This window comes from Cataglyphis hispanica, chromosome 21, assembly GCF_021464435.1.
Source record: "Cataglyphis hispanica isolate Lineage 1 chromosome 21, ULB_Chis1_1.0, whole genome shotgun sequence".
NCBI lineage: Eukaryota > Metazoa > Arthropoda > Insecta > Hymenoptera > Formicidae > Cataglyphis > Cataglyphis hispanica.
This window is the reverse complement of record NC_065974.1, coordinates 4767501-4791759: the sequence shown is the minus strand read 5'-3', so window position 1 is coordinate 4791759 and position 24259 is coordinate 4767501. Positions and strand designations below refer to the sequence as shown.

Genomic DNA, 24259 nt, shown 5'->3' with positions numbered 1-24259 from the left:
CAAAAAGAACCGGTTTTTTTTATTAATGACATGCTCTTTGTTAGATTTAAGAAATGCATGTAATTAAATTTTGTTTTGTATGAACCTGCAGACTATTAAGACTATTATCACAGTCTGTCGTGTCGATATCATTCAAGTTGACACCAGATCGTTCCATTTCCGCAAATGTTCCAAATGGTAATTTGCCCAAGCATTCTAACTTCATAATGTGCATCTTACTACGAAGATGCTTGGCCAAATGTCCATGTATTCTGAACGCTATCTTACAATCTGTACATTTGAATGGCCTGGGATTGCTGCTAGTTGCTGCACCAAATGTGGAAGTCATACTGACCTGTAATGAAATATATTCATTGTATATATACATTGTATATATAATCTAAAGCTGAAAGTAATATAATATTGCTTATGGAAATAAATTTCGTTGCTTACTTTATTATGATGAGAAACAGATCTCTCATGTTTTGTTAAATGACCTTTAGTCCGAAAGGAAACTGCACAACTTTCACATCTGAATGGCCGCTCAAAATAATGAATATTGATATGCAATCGTAACTGACCAGACTTATTGAACACCTTATTACAAATTCCACATATACTCCTACCATCCTTTGTCAAACTGTAATCATATTTCATATAATCTTAGTTTTTAAAATCAAATATATTTTGATAAGTAATTGTTCGATAAATGCAGATCAGATAAGCATGCAGATCTAAAAACTGTAAATTATAAAATTTAATTAAATGCCAATTTTTAATTGAGTATATATATAAATCAAATATTTTTAATGAAAAATTTGATTTTATAGATTGAGAACATGTTCTAGAATTTATATTTGTTTGCGGATTGATATTTACATAAAGAATTTATGTATATATATATATATATATATATATATATATATATATATGTATATGTATATATATGTATATGTATATGTATATGTACATGTATATGTATTACTATATAATCACACTTGTTTTATTAATTTCTATTTTCATATTTTTCCTTCAATCTATCTAATATAACATATTTAATATATCATGTATACATGAGACATCTAACATCAATAAAATAATAAAGAAACTATTATTCATTTACCTAACATAATTAGGCGCTGGCCCACTCGATGGTTGTAAAAATTCTGCTTGCGGTTTCGGATTTCCTGTATTCGGTGACGGTGATCGAAAATCAGGGCCGCCGACGACTATCTTTCTGGCTACTGCTCGCTTCATATCCGGTGTGTTTTGTTTAACGGTATCTGTGTTCTGTTTCGCATCGTAATAGATGATTTGTGCTTCCTGCGGCGATGTATTTCTCGCATCGATGTTTTGCGATTTGGGCGGCTCGTGTATAGGCGACTGCATTATCTCATAGCCGGCACGGGGATCTTGAGGCTGCGCTCTATATTCCAAAAGACCTCTCATCTCACTACTTGCTGGCCTATTTTCTGAATTTGTTTGCCGCATTTCCATGTTTGTCGACGGCATAAGCTCCTGGATGACTTGTATATCGTGAGCGAACGATGGCTTGTATTCGCGACTAGGCGATCTCATCTCTTGACTTCGCATTTTGTATTCTTGTTGACTCGGTAGCCTCAGTTCGTGATTCTGTGCTCTGTACTCTTGACCGGGCGTTCTGATCTCTCTGCTGGGCGGTCTTAAATCAAGATTCCGTGGACTCTGCATTCGACTATCGTTGGTCGTGAGTCTGATCTCATGACTCGCAGGCCTCATTTCCTGATTGACGGTATGACATTCCCTAGACCTTTCCACCTCACTCATCATCTTCATCGCGTTGAACATGGAACTTTTATCAATCTCATTGTTCGTGTGTTGCATCAATGGTGGTCGGTTATCTATATTCAAAGATTTCGGTGAATGGCAGTCGATATTGGGCGTGCTGCGAATAGGTGCGGTAGAACAAGTCGATCTTTCCATTGAGCTATTAGTCTTGCTTATAGGTAAACTATATTCGATACTTGGCCTTGTACCAGTGGGATCATTAGTTAGATTAAGCTCGAAATTTTCACGATCAGAAACCAGGCGATTAGATTGTTCTTTATCCTTATGAATAGTCTCGTATTCAAACATTCGTCTTTCCATTGCCATATTGTTGAGATAAATTTTCTCCCTGATTTCCATTTTAATGTCGTCACTAGTGTGCTTTGTTATGTGCTTAATTCTAGACTCCATAACAGTGTGCTGCATTTTACTGGGATCAGTATACGTCACTGATGGAATGCCATTGGAATCCATCCTAGATCTACTGAGATCCTGGTGTCGCGGATAAATATCTCTTTCTTGTGTTTGTTTGTTATCCAATTTGGTACTTCCCACACGATATTGCTGCTTCATTTTACTGTCCATCATGTGTCTCTCCGTAAGATACGCCTGCAACATGTGACCTTCCGCGTTCGGTTTCCATTCTCTACCCTGTATAGGCAATCGTTCCATCGTCTGGACTATTGTTTGCAATAGAACCGGTTCTGAAACGGGAGTCAGAATGTCTGTTGGTCTGGTTCTTTGCGAGATTGGCGAGAGCAACAGTTGAGCTGTCTGCTTCGTTGTGAGATCCATGGGCTGTGAAAGTTGATGACGCGAGTCTGTGACATCGGTAATCTCTTCGATCTCCAAATCACAGTCATTTTTCTTCGATGACTGAATGACACTGATTCTCGTCTCTTCTGTAGTGTCGCGACTCGATGGGAAATAGTAACGTTGCGATAATTCGTTTTGTATTAAAGCCGTTTCTTGCGCGGCAATACTTTGACTGCTCACGATCGATGTATTCGTTGTGGTGGATACAATATTCACCGTGGAAGTAGTCGATAGAGTTAGCGCATATGGATATGTCGTAGGTCTGCCTGACGGCAGTAAACCCGGCAATCTGTTTGTCGCGTTATGTTGCGAAAGACTCAGTAGACTTTGTGCCGCTTCTTGCTCTTCACTACCAGACTCTTCGCTCTCTTCGCCATCGCTATCATCTTCCTCTTCCTCTTCCTCTTCTTCTTCCGTATTACCACCACCGGCTGCTAATCGCGCAATGGCCTCCTTGTCAATATTCTCGTCGCAGACGGTCGTAGGAACCGGTACTACGCCAAATTCCACGCACTTCTTGTAATGAGCCTTGGATTTCATGTGCTTCGTGAGGTTGCCTTTCGTTTTGAAACTATCGAACAAACAATTAAAACTACGTGATAAACACTAGAGAAGCTAATAAAAATTATATGCTTTTTTTGCCACATGCTACATGGAAAAATCTGAAGAACTTACCTAAATTTACAGTGCTTGCAGGTATATGGTCTAACATCTGTATGTGTTCTGATATGTTTCTTTAGCATAGACGGTTTCTTACAACGAATACCGCATTCTACGCAGACGTAGCGTCCTCGACCTTACATAATATATATAAAGATATAATTAAACTTTTTTATATCTTAAATTATTGTAAAAAATCTTATTAACGACAATAAAATAATAAATGATATTGATAGATAAGGAAGATCAGTTGAAAGTTGGAACCTCCTAGATGCGGCACTTGAAGCGTGCATAAATTATAATATTTTATTAAATATATATTCAAGATACATTATATATTAATTCAAATGTTTCAATCCACTTCGAATCCTTCTTAAGGGGTCTGACCACCCTGACCGCTCGAAAAATGGGCTTATTTTTAAAAATCTGTAAATTTGAAAATATAAAACAAAATTTATTTATTTTTGGCCACATAATAAATTAGAGAATTTTAAGAATGTCTCTTATAAGTTTTAACAAAAAATATTTTAAAATGGCGGCGCTGCAACTGTTGCCGTGGAGGTCCACGCGCCGTCCAACTGGCGGCAAGTTTATCTCAGTTATAATAAATTTGAAAAAAAAAAAAAAAATTTTTTTGTTTATTCGTGAATAGTGTGACTACAATGTAGCGTATGGATTTTTTTTTCTATTAGTGAGGAAATAACGGTGAGCCGAAGAAAAAAAAATCGTATTTTTCATGGAAATTTGACAAGAAAAAAATTAATAAAAAAATAATTAATCAACTCATTGTAAAAATTGTACGCTACATTGTAGCCACACTATTCGCGAATAAGCATTTTTTTTTTCACGTTTATTATTATTGAGATAAACTTACCGCCAGCTACGCGCGTGGACCTCCACGGCAACAGTTGCAGCGCTGCCATTTTGGAATATTTTTTAAAACTTTTAAGAGATATTCTTAAAAGCCTAATTTACTATATGACCCAAAATAAATAAATTTTATCTTATACTTTCGAATTTATAAATTTTTAAAAATAAGCCTATTTGTCGAGCAGTCAGGGTGATCAGACCCCTTAATGGTATCAAGATGGAATATCATAAAAATGCAAGTAAAAGGCAAAACGTCATGAGACAAAGCAATATGGTGAGTGATATAGATTGCGTTCCGATATTCATTGTCAGTACTGAAAATCTAGTGTACGTAAGCTATACATTTTCAGTACTGGCAATTAATATCGCGACGCAGCCACAGTTAGCAAACCAAACGCAACCAAATTAAAATTAAAATTTGTATCTTAGTGCGCATACGATATATACATACACACATATATATATATATATATATATATATATATATATATATATAGAACCCGATAATACAAAAAAGATAACATGGAAAGTTCACACAAAGGTCAGACTCATCAGCGCAAATTCTAAACTCACTCTCACTGCAATGTGATATAGCTCATTAGAAAATAAATAATACATGTCGGTCAGTGAAATTAAAAATTGATAGCCGTCAAAGGAACGATTAAATAAAAGACTTAATGAAAATGAAGGATGCGAAGCGTAAATTCAGATACTGCGGGAGTATAAATAATATAAGTATATGCCTATAAAATGTATAATAAAAATGATGTCGGAAAAGACAAAAAAGCATATGCGTAGAAAAATACTTATAGAAGAGTAAAGACGTTAGCAATTCTAACTTTCTAAGATGATTAATAAGAATAATGTAAAATATAAATATACATACATAACATAGTTATATGCACACAAGATGATATGTGAGAAAGACAAAATAATCTATAGGATGCCTCGATAACGAATGAACAAGACATCACAAGAGAGAATAGGATTAAGTGGAACATAAAACACAAAAGATATAAATATATGTCATAAAAAAAATTAAAAATAAAAAAAGTAAGACTATAAAGAACAAAACATAAGGAAAACAAGGAAATCGAGTTAGATACATTTATTTGTAGAAGGAAAATAAGAGTGATCAAGAAGATTCGTGTAATTTGATGCTGTTTTTTGGTTGCTTCATGTGCATGCAGCATTTTTTGATAAGAATCTCTTAACCCATTTGCATCACACAGAAAAATGAAAAATTCGTTCTTATCACCAAAAATTTTTTTGATTGCATTTAAATGAAAATGTTTTTAAATGTTAAAAACAAAAGCAATATTACATAAATAAAGAATTTTTACTTCATATTATCACAAGATATAATCATATTCATACAACATATATACGTTTTCTAGATCTAATCACCTCTTCACTGCTGTCGGAAACATAACCATCCATTTTGTTTTTTATTTTTCTAAGTTATTTTACCCTGAAACTATTCGCGATCACCTCTTTTCATTGACTGAGAGCCAAATACGCATGGGTATAATATACGCTCTGTTGATAAATGCGCACGTGCAATGAGCGCATATATGCGCGCTCCGGTGATAGTGGCCAGGCAAAATGCGCGCATATATGCGCTTATGATGCAAATGGGTTAATCTTAATGTAAGAAGACTCATCGTCAAATCTTCTTCTTATTCACAGCATTTCACATATCATAAAAAGAGTGTTATTTTTGGCTTAATAAATTGATTGTCACAGTTCTACAAAAAAAAACTTGAAGTTAATTATTGATTTGCCTTTAAATAATGATTATCTCTTAGATTTTATTTTTACGCCCATCCATAATAGGATAAAAACATTAATTTATAAAAAAGTGAATTCTTCCTCTCTCACCAATTCTTCTCTTTCTGTTCCTTCTTTTTTCATAGTGCTTGCCTCTTACATATAAGAGGAGTCACAAAAAAGTGACTGTCGGTAATCAATGGCATAAATAAATTCATTGCATATATATGTTTAAACAAATTTAACAAAACACATAAGAATCCTCTCCCAACTTATAAGCATATAATGTGATCTAAAGATTGTTGTCAAACATTTGATGTTTACATCGAACAAACAAACAATTAGCAACTAGTGCAAATTTTAATTTAGTTGCGTTTTGTTTGCTAACTATATCGCTCATAATGTTCCGCCTCATGATATTTTGCCTTTTACATACATTTTTTTATTTTCTCGATGTCATTGAAAAAGAAATAAATTGATACGTTTGAATTAATATAACATACTTTGCATGTATATTTAATAAAATATAATATTTTATTTACGCTTCAAATACCGCGTCTGGACTCCAATTGGCCTTCCTTGTCTATCAATTGATTTTTATCATTCGAGCCTCATTAAATCTTACATTTTATTGCTTTATTTTAATAAATTATAGATTAATAAAAAGAAAAGATAAAGAGATAAAATTATATATTACACATGATCTTAAAGCACGGTATAGTTATTAAAACAATTATAAAGATTGAAAATTTTGTTTTATATTCTATAAAATAACGCAATATAAACATTACTCACCTCTTCCGCGTACATAAGTATAATCCTCATTACTTTCGAAGCCTCCGTCAAATATTTTCACTCTTTTCGCTTTCTCCTGCATATCACTCTCCAATCCGCTGTCTGGACTGTTGGGAGTGGTTGGCCTTTGTGAGGAGTGCGTCAGAATATCTTCTTGCTTCTTCCATGCGGTGGTGTAATTCAAAGGCCTGTGCCGAGAGTCATAATGCGCCATGTCCACGTCCAGCGGTGCCTCCTTACTTTTCCAGTTAGAGTACATCGATAGACCATGCTGCTGTGTAACGTACATCGGCTGCGGTCGATTCAGAGTGCAATAGAATACTCTAGTAGAACACTTTAGTCCTAGATATGTGTAGGCGTGTCCGTTTAAATATAATTGTCCATATGACTTTTTCGGTCGAGGTGTCTCCGGACTAATGAGAGGAAGTGTGTTCGCCGTAGGCGTAATCCCATGATGCTTCTTCGGCGTGAAAGTGCCGGGCTTCAGCGGCAAGGATGTAGGTCTCAAGAATTTGTTGGCGTTAGTTGCTTCCTTAGCGACATCGCCGCCGCTTTTTGGCGATTTGGCCTCGGATTGTTTGTCCTTAACAACTATCTCTGTAGAAGTTTTCGTTCGCACTTCTGTTTTGAAAGAATCTAAGTTCACAAGTATCACCGACGGCGCGTTGTCGGCCTTTACTTTGGCCCCGTTGAATATGTAATTATCCACGATTTTGGATCCACGTGTATTCGAAGGGATGCTGTTCTTTAATCGATCATTCTCGTGAGATGGTAGATCATATTTAGAGGTAGCGATATTCGTCTCTATCGATGCTACTCTACCAACATCTATATCATTAATGCCCCAATTGGAAAGCTTTTTCTTATTTTCCAAAATTACTTTAGTCGTGTATTTTAGCTTACTGTAAGAACTCGACGAAGTTGCGGGGTTCACGCCGTTCAGATAACTAAAAGCTTTGTCTAACTTCGGACTTTTATCGTATGTGAACTCCCTTTTCTCGCGGACTCTCCATACCCTTGTACTTCACAGTCACATTATTCTTGATATGACGATCTAAATCCGTTTTATTAATGGGCATTGTCATTATTCTCACGCGATGCTTGTCCGTCGAAGTCTCGACCTTGACGCTAGGAACTTTAGGACTGATTAAGCCGCTCTTCAGACTGTCGACGCTAGGAGTTTTAAAGCTGATCTTTGCCGACTCCTTCGCCGGACTGGCCAGGTCCAGAGGTTGCTCCAATATGGAAGAAGTATGTCCAGACAATAGATCGGACATGCCAGAGTGTACCGTACTGGGTTGCACTCTCACGGGATTGGCCAAGTCTAACGGCTGATGTACCATGTGCAAGCCTGGTAAACCTGGTATCACCTTGTAACCGGCTTCGCCGGCCGTTATACTCGGAGATATGTCTATGGTCGGCGTACCGGTCAGCGTATGCGGTCCAGGAATACCGGGTACATAACGTATCACCTTGTCCCCGTGGAGAATGCTCGTGATGCCCGTTTGTGGCAAAGTCAACGGGTTGTAGGCAGTGATACTCGTCAGCGGGTTAAGATGCGGCTCTAAATAATCGTAGCAAGACATGTTAGGCATTATATTGGAAGTTGATATGTTCGGTATGATGCATGATGCCATCTTCGACGTGTTGCACAGGGATATGGAGGGACTGGGCGTACTAGCTGGTATGCTCGACGTCTTGTGCAGCATGGTACCACCAGAATGAAGCCCTGACCTCACTACTATTGACGCCATCTCCGAAGTCACGCAGTTAACATTGATTATGTGATCGCTCGGGGGCGAGCTGGTCTGTCGCGGCTCGATTCGCATTGTTTTCGTTACCTCGCCGGTATTGTCGAGAATCCTCACTTCTCCACCGAACATCTGTAGCGAGTTCGGACGTGGGTACTTACTCAGTTCTTCCAGCGACCTCAAGCTGGTTGGCACAGTCTCCATTCTCTGCTTTTTGATGGGTGGAGCATATGCATCGACCAGTCTAGTATTACCCAATAGAGGGCCCGGCGATGGTAGAGGCTGCAAAATGCTGTAGTAATTGGAAGACTTAGAATCAAAGTCAGAATTTCGTTTCTCCAGCTCTATTTGATAATCCGTTTCTCTTCGGGGACTAGCCTTGCAGTAATATTTACGATGAGCTTCTAGGTTGTCCATGCTAGTGTAGGGAATATGACAAGTGGGACAAATGAAATTTTCCAACGTAATCTCTGGTATTGATCCATTCGCAAAATCACGAGTTTTCAGGAGGAGATCTTTGATGATCGAACTTTCAGAATTGTGTGCGCTTTCCTTTGTTTCCTGAGCGCAGCTGTCGCTGTAGCAACGCTTTCTGCTATTCAAGGTTTCCTCCGTGGAAGACAAGTTCAATGGTTGTTGCTCGTATGATTGTTTCATCTCCACCAAACTCTGTTGGCGCTGCATTAGCTTATGCAGACGTGGGTCCACTGCATCGACAATCGCCTGATTGTCCGTGATAATCTTGTCGATATGATCTTGCAATTGTTCCACGTTCGGCTTGACGGAATTAGAAGCGGAAGTAGTTATGGAAGAGAAAGAGGAGGAACTACTGGAAGAACTGGGCGATAAGGAAGACGTTTCCGTGTCGCTGTTGACGCATTGTAAAGTCGTTCGAGCTTGAAACCTCGGCTTGTATATCTTGCCGGTTTTTACATTTTTCACCGCAGCGGTAGATACTGTTGCCGTTGTCGTCGAAGGCGTCGAAACAGGAGGCGGTGGTGTTCCAGTACCATTACTGGCGCTGTCCGACAGGCTTATATCGGAATCTTCAGACATCTGTAAAAAATATCATAAATTGAAGCATGTTGAAACGCTCAGCGTTAAATAATAATTACTTAGTAAATTTTCAATTATTATTGCAAATAGCAAAAATGCTAAATTGATTGAAACTGAAACTGAAGTGTATTTTTATCAATAAGTTGTATTTTCATGTTAGATAGAAATATTTAAATTTAACCAAGTGATATTCAGCGCAAGAAAAACATATTTTATTAACCATTAGATTAATAATATCTACTTTTATTAAAAATTATACTTTAAATTATTTTTAATAACGAATTATCGGCTACCTTGTCACCCTTTTCCGCCTTGTGCGCGTGAGAGCGTGACCTGCAGTGCTTGTACAGATTTGATTTGGTCTTAAAAGCAAATCCGCACGGTATGCACGGATACGGTCGCTCGTTCGTATGCGCCCTGATGTGCTTCTGAAGAACACTCGGCTTGGCGCATGTCAGCTTGCAGTAAGGGCATGTATAGCCGCTTTTCCGAGACTCGGTGGCGGGTTCGGTTCCCTCAGGTTCCGAGGAAACCTCGAGTTTGTGGCCGGATTCCTTCGATGACTCTTTACCATCCTTATCGACGTCCTTCCGTTTGGGCGTCTCGGCAGGAACGATGTTGTTCGCCGTGGTCTCCTTCCTGGGTTCGACGATCTTCGGCGCGATTTCGGTCGTCGCCATCTTCTTGAACTTCTTGTGCAAATATTTTGGCTCGCCATCGTTGTTATTGTTGTTGTTGTTGTTGTTGGTCAGCTGTGGGTCTGTCATCGCCACAGTATGGATCTCTGCAAAGAGCACGGCACATTTTTAATCACTTCTGACTATTGGAATTGGGGAAAAGAAGAAGGAGAAGGCGAGATCTCATCATGCACGATGGACTCTCAGGTGACTCAGAGAATGAATGTTGTCGTGTACAACGTCAAGGAGGAGAAGGGAGGAAGAAAAGTGATTCACGAAGAATTCTCGATACTCTCAGCGCGAATTGGCAAAAAAATTCCGTGAAGCAGAAATGTCAATTAATCGATGATAATTGTTGATTATCTACACCGCATCAGGATTCTGCGATATGACTATTGACACGGGAAAATGCATAAAAAATCCCAACGTAAAGGATGTTGAATTCTTTCATTACGTGAGAAAATTTTTTTTTTATTACGTAAAAACTAATGACACATCAAATTTACGATAATGATAGATTCGTTGGTTCGGATAATATCGTTACCACACGTGGCGACGATTGTACATAAAGTATTCGAGGCCACGTCAGAGTAAAATATCATAATACTAAAAAATTCTTGTATACAATTGCTATGACGTTTCCATAAATACATAAACGTTAATGCACTCTTGATGTCATGTGTGAGATAAGAAAATACTGATTCTCGTTTAATAGGCATTGTATTATGTTCCATTATATGACGCATAAAAATAAATTGATTTGTTACGAATAATTACATTGAGAGAGAAATAGTAGTCGAGTCATCAAACGTTATGCTAGGATTGTATTAAAAATCATATTTCAATTTTTGGATGTTACTCAGAATATCGTATTTATATAATCGTACATATACAAAATAATAAAGAGATCAATAATTCAAAAATTACGTGGTTTAATTAATGATTAAAAGAATACATGCATATGTGTATTGCAATAATAATGTTTAATATCAAACAAATAGCAAAAATAACACATATCAGATATATATATATATATATATATATATATATATATATATATATATATATATATATATCTATGTCAGTATCTCATTCACTCTATTTCTATTCTCATCATCTATTATCATCTCGTATATGTAATGCATTTATTTTCACATTAATTAATTTTATCGTACAAGGTTGAGATTAAAATATGAAATATTCGGTTGAATCACCAATCGATAAAAAATAAAAATATGACAAATATATATATTTAATTCATTGATCATATATTATGCACGAGAGAGAAAATTAACTGGCTAATATTTCCCACACTAAACTTTCGTGATCGTGAAATACTCACGTGGTGTGAATAATCGCTAATAATAAACTGTTAATAGATATTTCTCCGCAGTAAAAAAATAATAGAGCTGCGTTTAAAACATAGATGAAACACATAAAGGAAATGCATTGATGACCACATAATAATTCTGCAAACATAAATTCATTTAGGAAACTCTATTACGCATCTTGCGGTGTCGATTCTACTAAATTCCGCTTTAATGACATAATGCTTTATTTCAAGTACGCATTATGTTAGCGTGATCCTATCCTCCGTGACATTAATTTAATTCTCTTACCATTTAACACATATTTATAAGATGCGTAAGCTAGAATTTCAACATCTATTAAACAAACGTAATATTTACATTATATACAATAATTTTGAGACATCAGTAAATTATTGAATTGTGTGTACAGATAGTTTTAATTGCCATAAAAAAAATCTAACACAGATTTATTAAAAAGGAATTACGCATTTTCACGTTAACTTTACTTTATTTACTTTAATATGTCTCTCTTATTAAAGGATTATTTTAATCATATCCAATGTAGGTGAAAGTGGGATTTGCTTTAAACGCAATTATCCACGTATTCAATATTCAAGAGGCGACAGATCATCCTCGGGGAATTATGCGATAATGCAACATCACGAAAGCGGAAATGAAGAAGCGAGTTCAACAATTCAGATCCGTTTACGTATGAACAAGATTTTTTTGCTCCTATATTTGCATTTATAAGCGACCAAGATCTTTCGTTTGCTCACCGCCGCGGCTTATCGACAAGGAATTACTTATTATGGAATTAGAATTGTAAAGTCTCGACATTCTCTTGACTCTCTTTCTCTCAATGCTGTCAATGTACGTCGACTAATCGCGTAATTAGGAACTGCATCATCGGATGCAGCTGACGCCAATTCCTTCAACTCGAATTACAAATGCGGTCATTAAATTGATGTTATCAGTATGTATATATATATATATACTGCAGTTGTATAAAGATGTTTTGAGATTAATCCATATCTTTTATATGAAAGATTCAAGTTACGTAATTATACAAAATTATACAAGTCATTTTTAGTTTAGTTTTAATATCCGTTTAAATTGCAGTTAAATATTGTTCCCATAAAGATTAATATTTTTTCTTCTGCTGTAAATTCTCTCTCTTTGTTATTTAAAAAAAAATCTATATACACTTTTCGTACTTATTTTTAAAAACTTACGACATATCGCGTCATTATACAAGATATAAATTATTCAGAGCGGATCGCGCGTATTTAAAATTTTTGATTGAGTTCAATATCGGGGGGGTAAGAGCATTTCCCTTTAAATTCACAATTCACGGTGCCAAAAACTTGATTGTCATTGTCTCTGAAATACATTGCGATATCTTTAATGGAGCAAATCTTAATGAATAATGTAATTCGCATATTGACTAATACTGTTAAAATAAAAATAAAATATTTAATCCATAAATATTCATTATACAAAAAAATAACATTTTGGAACGAGTTAAATGTTATGGCAAATAGATACTTTCACACTAAGAATTTAATTCTTTGCTTTTAATTTTCTCTTATAATACTTTAGAAAAATTTATTATGATCCGCTTTTAAGATAACTTTGCCAGCTCATTTTTAATTATAAAAAAATATATATATATATATATATATATATATATATCGTTTTGTCTAATTGTTGCTGATTTTTGCATATTTTTCGATCGCTGCTGAAACTAGTTTAGATTGCAAAGATGTAAGTAAATGTAAATAATTCTATATTCTTTGTTCTTCGTATAATTGCTCTCATCGTGCTTTTTGTTGAAGAATGCGCGTCGCCAATCGGGCGTCCATGTCGTTCCCGCGTATATTTTTATAGCTAGCAGAAATCGCTGGTCTGTTCTCGGACGCCACTTTCGCGGCACCGTTCGCTGAAGTGCCCCGATAATTTTGGACCGCGCTATTTATATATGCGCAAATGGAGAGGAGAGAGAGAGAAAGACAGTGAGAGGTAGAAAAAGACAAGAAAAGAAGGAGCTGGTGAGCCAACCTGGTTCATCGACGGAGGTACTCCTCCTCGCGCAAAGTCACCGTCCAAACGACAAGTCTTACGTCGACGATCCATTTGGCAACGGTCTTTTCTTCGTCCGAGGAGAAACTATCACGGAAATTTTGACTCTCATAAATACGCCTAATATACCGCGCAATATATTATAATTTATGCGACATAAACCACATATTGTATACAGTAAGCGGAATTCCATTTCTCTCTCTCTCTCTCTCCCTCTTTTCTTCAAATATAACTGCATTTTCTTCTAAATGAAAATGATATTAGAATTTATAAATTATTATTATTATTAATAATTATTATTAATTAGAAGTGTCATTTAAAGGTTGTTTGTAATTTATAGGGATAAAATTTCGCATTTTTAATATCAATAATTCTAAATAAACATTAATAATGATTTATTATAATCCCATGTGTAACTTCAAATTGGATTTCATTAGAATATCGAAGATCATTTACATACATTATCCAGTCTAACTAAATCGCACTTCTGATCATATCGTGAGCAGTCAAACTAAATCGCTAATTTGCTATAAAGTTTACGCGACGTAAGCGAGCACGACGTTGATTCACGGATAAAAAAGATAATTAATTTATAAGCGGATACGCGTTGTTGAAAGGACACACGTGACGCAACGCATACGCCAACTTCATTAGGCTCTCTCCTCGCTTGGCGGCGAATCCAGTAGAAATGAATGAAACGACAATAGAGCACGCTATTCGTGTCGTCCATTCTTATTCATTCGTTCCTATGTTCCATTCCGAACGCACTATCGCGCGCGGTATCTACGCGACTACTATCGCAGGATGTTTTATGCGTTACTTACAGACCGACTCAAAAGTTCATGCGCGAGCAAACTGAATCATCGACAATCGACCGTGACTCTTTCGCGCAATCGTACATTTACATAACGTGCTCGTGTGTTTTCAAATGCATACAGCACGCAGTACATACACATTATTATTTGAACTATGGACAAGTACAATGGGAGTCTTTATATATGCATATGTATATATGTATAAAGACGATATACTATATGTATAAATACAAATAGATTTTCAACTGGATTTTTCGTTCATATTTTTGCAAAAGATTGTATTATTAATTTGCAACTATGAGAAATTGAAGATTAGAAAATTTTTTTCGGATAAAGCACATAATAATTAAATTTTTATTTAGACAATTAATATATATGTTTTAGATCTTATAATTAGCGAATATTCCATTTTGTTATATACAGGATGTCCTAGATCCATGGTGTAAAGAAAAAATAAATAATTGTTATAAAAAAATATATTGCAAATAATTGCATATTTTTTTTTTAAAACAATTATTTTCTGTTCACCATTTGATTCATCTTATTATTCTGTACATAAAAGTATTACGATACAATTATCGAACACTAAATAATTTTCGAGATATTTTATATTTTATACTAAAATATGTCAGATTAAGATACAAAATAACTCGAAAAATTCTTAATGAAAAAATACTTTATTATAGTGCTTTGAAAAGCTCTCGACATAAGCTATAAGAATATGCAATAAAAAATAGGGGATTCGATTTAAGAAATTAAAGGTGTCCTTGACTTGAGCTTAACGATGCCATCCAAGGTCAAACCATTTTATGTTCCCCTCAAAACCATACAATTTTTGTTCATAACGTTTTTCTCTAAAATGCTTAGTTCTTGAAAGAAGGGGTATACGGGTGGTCTAGGACACCCTGTATAATGATATGTGTTATTATGTGCTCAATTTTAAAATTTCTGTATTAATTGTACGTGGGTATCGTTTCATGTGTTTTATGAATTAAAACTGATAATATTAGTGGATCAAAAACGAATAAACGGTCAAGAGATTATTATCGTTGGCGCCATAATGCTCGAGTTTCGGATTATTCAATTAACAATCTCTCAAATATTTGTCTGAAATTATAGCTTGTTATCAAAGTTATTCGTGCATTATGAGTAGTATTCACGAGAGCTGCTCTCTGCAGCGAAATATACTTCGTAAACTTCATATAACCAGGCAATAAATATAGTAAACCTGTACATATTAGTATATACAGGTCTGTAAAGCAACAAAAATGGGTCATGATACGTTTTGTTTGCATTTTAAGTAAACATATAAATGTAGATTTTTATACTCGACAATATAAAATACATCAAAGTTGTTTCTCTGTGAGTAAAGCATTCTAATAACAAATGCGTTCATGAGTTTATTTTAACGAAGAATAAAAAAGAAATAACATTTGATAAGCGTTACGACATAACAATGATAAATTTTGTACAGATATAAAGAGAGAGAAATGTTGATAAAATTTTTAATTTTAAAAAATGTGAGAAGAAATATATATTGAAAATAAAACTCTACGTTGCACGCAACAATTATAACAATGTATAAAAATAAAAAAAAAAAATTACTCATACATGTATGTATCAAGGTATGCATATACAGGTATATTGTATATGTGTGTGACTTTCAGGATTTTAATTCCTAGCAGAGATTTGCCGGATTTTGAGTTTATTTCGATGTAAAATCATGTGACCTTTTATTCTTGCACATTGACATTTGGTATTTTTATTGAAAAATGTTCCATTTACGGTTACTGTGAAATAACTCGCGGCAAATTGCAACGCGATTTTACACGGAGATCGCTTTTGTCTCGCACTATATTCTTCGCTCACAAATCATTCGTACTTTAATCTTGTTACATGTTACACATCTCGCAAGAAATTCTCAATAAAGTTGTGTCGATAAAATTCCGAAAATAAAATCTTTCGGAATATAAGACGCAACCTAAAATAAAGCTGCCTTTGTCATTTTAGTTTAGATTGATCGTCGCGTAAAACGAAAATGAGAAAGACAGAACGTGAGATTTTGATATACCATTGGGCACGTAAAGTTAGTTGTGGACTTTTGGCATAAGGTTTTATTTTCGATCTCTCGGTCGCCGAGTTTAGCGATCTCGCCCACATCGTCATTTTCGCTGGCCCGAATAAAACCTCGATGAAGAGAGCTAGTTTGGTCGAGCTCCTGGAGTATTTTATTGATGTATTGGTTATTATTGTTTGCTCTCTATCTCGATAGAGCTCGCTCCCTGACCTCGGTCCCCTCCCTTGTCGATGTATCCACCAGGCGTACGTGCACAAAGATAATTCTCTATCTCACCATGTTTGGCCAAAAGAGAAATGCAAATATAAAACGAATCTATATATGACTGACAATTGACTTGTTTATTGATTATTTTGTAAAAAGATAAAAATATAATGTCTATATATGCTTTTTCATTCAAAAATCATAGTTCAAGGCATGATGTAAACAACTAAAGGGATCGATGATCAAGTTGTTATAAGCGTTTGTTTCAGTCAAATATGAAATAAAAATCTCGATAAATGAATATCTTTAAAATTATTTATTCGATAAGAGAAAAATATATATAAATGTAAACAATCTACAAAATTATTTCGATCTTACAGATTTAAAGAATTGGATGGGAAATTGAATGGAATATGCAGTTTTCGCATCAAGGGGATATAGTAAGTTACAATCATCTCGTATGATTTAGGCTTAAATCTGGGGGAGAGTCGAAAGAGAGGCGAAGAGTAAACTCGTACAAACGACCAATTGCAACCTATGAATAGTTCGTTCAGAGTCTGCCATCGTATGTCGTACAACGCATATCATGCCACCACACGTTATATAGACCTGACAATTCGTTAATCGTTTTATGCCGGACGCGTCAGACGCGTTAAACGCTCGTTCAACTGACCGCGGCTTAATCCCATCAATTTTCACACTTATTTACGTCTGAGTCTCGATAATGTCAGTTTTAGCGTTTAAAGTTTTAAAGATTTTAGCTTAGTTTCATCTTTCATTGTCTTTCAATGTCTTGCATTAATTTTCATAAATTATATGTCGTTAGCGAATTATGAAACATTTTCATTTGCAATGTTTAAGAATCTCAATTCGTTTATTAAGTTTAGAGATTTCACTATTCTTATTTCAATTACAAGTTCATATTTTAGGTTGAATTATATATAAGCTTCATAGTTTTCTAATAATGTATTTTTCTTTTTTTGAGGGGAATATTTTATTATCCGAATTTCTGACACGGAATTCACAAATGATACTAGATATTTATTATTTACGCGTAAATGAGAAACGAGATTACGTATTCCCATTTTCGTAATTTCAATCAATTGCTGCGCAAAGCAGTGAATATGATATTTGGATATTCGTTTCATTCATATTTAATGTTTTCACGTTCAAATATTCTCATTCGATATTAAATTCAGTATTTACGATATAAACGCAAAAATTATATTTTATTCTTTATAGCAAATCAATGAATCGAATGTTCCATTAGTTATTACAAGTTATTAATTTCCAAATTTTAACAGCAAAAAATCATTTCATTTTATTGTTCGTTCATTTTTATACTTTTAAAAAGTGCGTGCGATTCGTTCATATCTGACTCAATTTGATAAATGGAATTAGACTTGAATGGCCATCGTGCCACTTTGGGGATCGCGCGTTATTTATTTACAATAATGTCGCGGACACCTGTATGCAAAGTCAGCGAATATTTGGCATTCCATCGTACGTGAATCGATGACGTCGAGCATTAACGAACACGATTGCGGGAACCGGCTCCGCGATTCTGTGACTTTCGCCGACAGGATCACCGATCTTTCGAATGTCTCTTTCGAAGAAGCGAATATAATTTTAGCGATGCCGTGGGCTTTTAAATATTTAACGCGATAGACTCATTCACGATACCGAAAAGAAGCACGAAATTATTCGCCGAAACTTCATGATATGTTGTTGATTTCTGAGTCAGAGGCGGGATCAATTTCCCGTTCGTTCTTTAATTCCGTTTAAGTTCGTGCATAATTCTCGTTTGCTGTACAGGGAGAAATTTAATTAAATTAATGCAGAAATCGATATGGTGTTATACAATTTTTAGAATACACAATGTTGTATTGTCATACTCATTCGATGCAAATATCTGCGTCAGAATAATTTTAATTGTTTATTAATAGTATTAAAATGTTTATTTTAAGAGAATATATTCATTGTCATTTATTGATGCATCATCGGGTTATCCTGTGCCAGATATCCGAATGTATCGTCCAATTAGCGTCAGTTCAGCGCGATATTTTGCAATGAATCAAATCAGTGGTGCACAATATATCGCTTGTAAAGTATCTGGATCAATTTATTCTCTGGTTAAAATATTTTATATAAAGAATTTCACATACGATATAGTTTATTAAACATTTACCGGATGATGTAATCAAATATTTATACAATATGATGATTCAAACATGTGTTTTCAAAATTTCAATCTATAAAAAATTAATTAACGCACTGCTATTCTCTCTTCTCCATTATTAAACATTTTTTTCTGAAATATTTGAGAATAATCATCAAATTAATAATTATTCTTATTATTCGATTCAGTGTTTTGCATAGATAATGTTAAAATCATCTAGATAAAGATCAAACAAAATTTCCTCTTATATAAGATAAAAATAATCTATTTTAAGTTTGTCTAAATAATAAATGAAATTATGATGCATTTTATCTAGATGATATCAAGATAATATTGCTTTAAAAAAAAATTAAGGAAAATATATAACAATTAAAATAATATAATATATATTTAGCTATACTTTTTCATTAAATACTTTTCCACATATCTTCTGTTATGATATTATTAATAGAGAAATTGTATGAAACTGAAAAGATCGGCAATAGAAAATAATAGAAAATACCACAAGGCAATATGACTCAATACACTTTAGATGTATTCTTTACAGTTTCACACTGAGCACAGTATTTATTGTTAGTGATTCTTTAATATGATTGGATCTTATTTTGGTTCTCCGTTGGATCTAAATGTAAGAACCAAACATATTAAAGAATTATAAAACGCTTATTAAAGGCTGAGTTTCTCGTGAATGCAGCTATTATCTTAGATAATTTAAGGCAAATGACATTTTTCCATATAAGCTAAAGAAATAATCATACATACTATTATTATCTAAATAAAGATGAGATAAATTGCTTCATCTAAATGATTATCTAGATAACTCCATCATCTAGATAACAGCAAATCTGATTCGATTACATCAGAAATGTCGCGGAAGCGAAGTTGGGAAACACTGGTATATCGCGTAGCGGGTCTACGACGACGGAGCGCGAGCGCGCGTCGCTTGCACCGGATGAACTCTCCGACCGTGCGCATTGGCTGCTGCCCTTCTTCCTTCCCCTCCGCACCACCACCGTCAAACTATATGCAGACCGTGTACCGTACTCGAGCGCAGCACGCGCGCTTGCTGGTCGTGCGGTCGGTGCTGCCATCGGCGAGGAAGCGGGAGATTCCCGCGACGCGCAAGTGAGTCACGCGCGCGCGATCCGCCGTTGCTGCCGCGCACGTCGTCTGACGAAGAAGCGGCATTCCCTTCCTCATCTCACCCGCGCGCCGCCTTCGTCTGACAGAGCGACTCTCCCGTCTCTCTGCCCCCTTCCTCTCCCTCCCTCTCACGCTCCTACCCCTTCCGTCGGCCTTCGCGCGGCCACTACAGACGCACACGATCTCGGGTGCGTTCTCGCGCGCGCGCGCACCGTCGGGGATTCCGTTCGACACAGTCTCCCACCGCCGCGCATCGAAAGAGACTCGACACGAATCCACGCCGCTCCCGGTTCGCGCGCTGCTGCCGGTGAACGGGTGATTGGGTCACGCACCCCGTCTACGTGTCCTAGGACGTTCACGGCCGCGTATTCACGGAATTCCCCTTCCTCCCCCCTCCCTGCTTTCCGAGAAGGGAAACTGTTTCTCTCTCTCTCTCTCTCTCTCTCTCTCAAATTAAACAGATAAAATATGAACGAATGTTTTTTTTTCTATAGGTATACTTTAGTCTTTTTTCTCATTTCATTCTCTATTTCTTTGATTTTACTCTTTCACGCGTGTGTTGAAAGTCTCGCGTAACATGTAATATCGTGAAACTCAGTTTAAACTTTCATTCAATTGCGCATTTCTCGCGAGCGAATGAAAGTGAAATAGTGAGATTTTTAGTATCACATCATCCTACGTCATCACGTCATTTAACACGCGCTCTATCTTGATCTTTGAAATTTTATAGATGTGATAAATATCTGATAATTCGATATTAAAGAATGGCGCAAAATAGATACGTACTCTCTAGATTAATCGATCAGCTTGATAATTGAGTCATTCAGGTATTGCTGTGTCAGGCGTGTAAACAATATGACTCCATATTTACCGTCCGATTCGTTTAATTCTACTCTATTGACGAACGCGCTGATTATCGCCAATAGCTGTTTTCATATTTATGACGCACTAATCTAATAGTGAATTCTGTATATTTAATCATTTCATTACGGATACTACGACATATCTCTATGAATTTGCAAATTTACCAGATGTTGTTAATCGATCGTGCAAGACTATTAACGCACTTAATATGCAATTACAAGCATTTACATGTAAAAATTTAGGAAATTTACCAATCACAGTCGATAATTTCAAAAAAAAAAAAAAATTGGCTGTGGTTCGTCAATTTGCTTACGATTAACGACATACGACTTATTGTAGAACCGGCCTTAAATGGTTGCTTATCGAATAGATAATGTAATTATTTTGATTTTCTTTTTCCCGCGAAAATATTGGGTTGGCAACTAAGTTCCCGCCGTTTTTTTAAATTTTTTAAAAGTTTATTTTTCAATAAAAATTAACAACTAATTAATCAATAATATATTCTCCCTTGTTGTTTACAACTTCTTCCCAACGTTCATCAAGATTTTCAATACCTCGTTGGTAGAAATCAGCCGGTTTCGACTCGAAAAATTCATCCAACCAAGCTCTCAATTCTGCATCAGTATTGAACGAAACTCCGCGCATAGCATTTGAAAGAGATCGAAAGAGATGGAAATCCGAGCTTTTGCGGCCTCAGAACCTTGATTAAAAGCAAAAAGAAGGAGGTGTCGAAAATGCTCATTTTTCTCAACTTGACATTCCATTTTAATGATCTGAAAATTAACATAAATTAACTCGAACAAAAAAAAACATAGATTCCGGTAGAACAAAACATCCTCTTTCGAATGATTTAAAACATTATGCCAAAAACATTTAATGACATGCGGAATGTTAAAATTTAAAAAAACCGCGGGAACTTAGTTGCCAACCTAATAGATTGTGTGAGAAACGAAAATGAATGTTTGTTGAAGTTAAAAGGAACGGAACAATCTTCGCTATATCAAATCGTAATTGCTTTAATCGTGTCACGATCGTAAAAAGGCACACGATGCGTTATACATATTATAACAGTAATCATTTTAATTCCACCATCGATTTAGAGCGCACGTAAATATACTTGAATATACAAATGCAATCACATCCGCCAGTACCGTTTTATTAATCAATACCAACATCGAAAAAAAGAATATATTTTATATGTAAAATGTTAATGAAAAAAACACTTTTTGTCGGAGATTTAATCATTCGTACCTTATTGTTGTCATGCTATTATATTATCGGATTAATTTCATAATAAACATATGTGTGTCTGATAGTTTGCATTAAATTGAATTTTATAAAAGTGCGACCTTCGATAATATATAGCCATATTATGTCATTGTTTACGTGGTAGCACATATTTATGCAACGTAGATAATGAAATTATCGTATACTATTCGCGTGGTGCAATGAAAGAGCTCAAGTTCGAGAAATCACATTGTGAGATTAAGTACCGAAAAGATACGTCTGGCAAGAACGGCGAGTGTCCTACAATCCTTTTAAGCTTATTACAAGACCGTAACGGGTTTATAGTATCGTCGAGCGAACGTAATGAAGTTCGGTGGATTTACGATGGGGGTGCACGAGCAGTTAAAGTAAATTTAGATAGTGAATAAAGTAAATTCCATTGTATCTCATGCGATCGTTGCCTCTCGCAAGATATTTCAATCTGTGAATGTTTGCGCCGCGAAATCCGAATTTTTTTTAAGCAAGTAATTTGATAAAAACACATTATTACATTTAAATAGTTCATATATCACGTATATCTAAAATAATAAAAATAGATAAAATTATTTTTAAGATAGTCTGATAAAAAAATTTTTATTACCTTTTTCTTTTTTTTATTTGGAAGCAATACTTATCGCGAACATTTGCAAATTTGTGAGCTACTTGACGCAAATGTTTTTTTGCACAGAGAACAGATTAATCGTATTGCAATTTTTTCTTATTCGCATTATTTACACTGCAATAAAAACTAAGTAAACAAATCGATTGCGTTTTCACAAAAAGATATTAGCTGTCGATATTCGTTTGATCTTTTCCGCGTTGTACATACATTCCGATGATGTACACGCGAGATGAAATTTCTTTGACAAATCGCGCACAGGAAAAGAGAAGATTTTACGCGAGCAATCAGTGAAGATTCCTATCATTTAATATCTCCATATTTTCGTGTATAAAGCGAAGTGAACGACTGAATTCTTCTTACGTTCAAATCGTTATTGTACTAATATAATATTAATATTATCTATATCGATATATGACTGATATTCTTATAATTATAAATATTTACGAGAGAAAGGGGAGACAGAGAAAGAAAGAGAAAGAGAGAGAGAGAGAGAGAGATTTATTATCATATAGTATTTTTGTTATAAGAATTACTATGTCACCCTATGTCACTACTCACATAATTATTTACCACGTCAACGCATCTAATAAAAATTATGTAAAACATATGAGAAAAATTTTTTATTTCTTGACCGCACGATTACAATTTCATCATACTTTTAATAATATTTTTTATTATAACATTATATATATATATATATATATATATATATAAAATCATGTATTGTTTAAATAGTTTATTGAGTTTTTCAATGAATACAAAGTTTTTTCGAAGAATGCGTTAATAACGCTGCTTTAGAAAATAATATACTTTACGCTCATTCGTCGTTTCAAAGCGTAACAGAGATGTTTATAGAATATAAATCCTTTTGATTTTCGTTTCGTATCTTTAACTTGTTCCGCGGACTTCTCTCATCTTCGCGTGCTATTGTTTACATACAAAACAAGTGCCAAGTTCATCGAGTGTTTATACTTGTTTCAAAGAAATATTAAACATTATAACGAGTACTTATTCTCGAATTACATCTCATCCTTATTCATTTTCATGAGAAATTTACAAAAATGTAGAATTGTTCTTCTCTCAGTTCTTTTGTAAATTAAAAAGCAAGAATATCATTTCGATATAAAATGTAATAATTTAAATATGTACGTATTTCAAAGCTTTACTATTTATCGTCTTAATGCAAATATTTGTTCAAAGCTCGAACAATTTTTTAAAAAAATTTACACATTTGACAGTTACTATTCTTCTATAGAAATATACACGCTAGTCCGAATCGGTAAATTCCGGTGGAGAGTCCCTGCCATGAATAGACGACAAATCGAGAGAAATTCCGATGGTCCCACTCGCAGCCTGGCCGATTCCGGCTTTGTACGGCTTGGCGGAGTCGGCCGTGCCGCTTCGTCGTCATGTCACCATCGCTATAGAGCGCGCGTTATACTCTTCCGCTCGCTCTCCGTATCTTCTTGGCGTAGCATGAAAATAGCCCAGCGTACTTGGAATATCGCGTGGCCTACGCG

At 35.1% G+C, this 24259-nt stretch overlaps 1 protein-coding gene across 1 annotated transcript in view; it reads right to left on the bottom strand.

Annotated features, from left to right (window-relative positions):
* The window catches only part of LOC126857199 (uncharacterized), a 33531-nt gene that overhangs the window by 4247 nt on the left and 5025 nt on the right, over positions 1-24259 (bottom strand). Inside the window, 7 exon segments of the mRNA XM_050606386.1 lie at positions 86-334; positions 433-619; positions 1103-3172; positions 3277-3397; positions 6697-7697; positions 7699-9503; positions 9797-10287. Of these exon segments, the coding sequence (XP_050462343.1) occupies positions 86-334; positions 433-619; positions 1103-3172; positions 3277-3397; positions 6697-7697; positions 7699-9503; positions 9797-10287 (5924 nt within the window).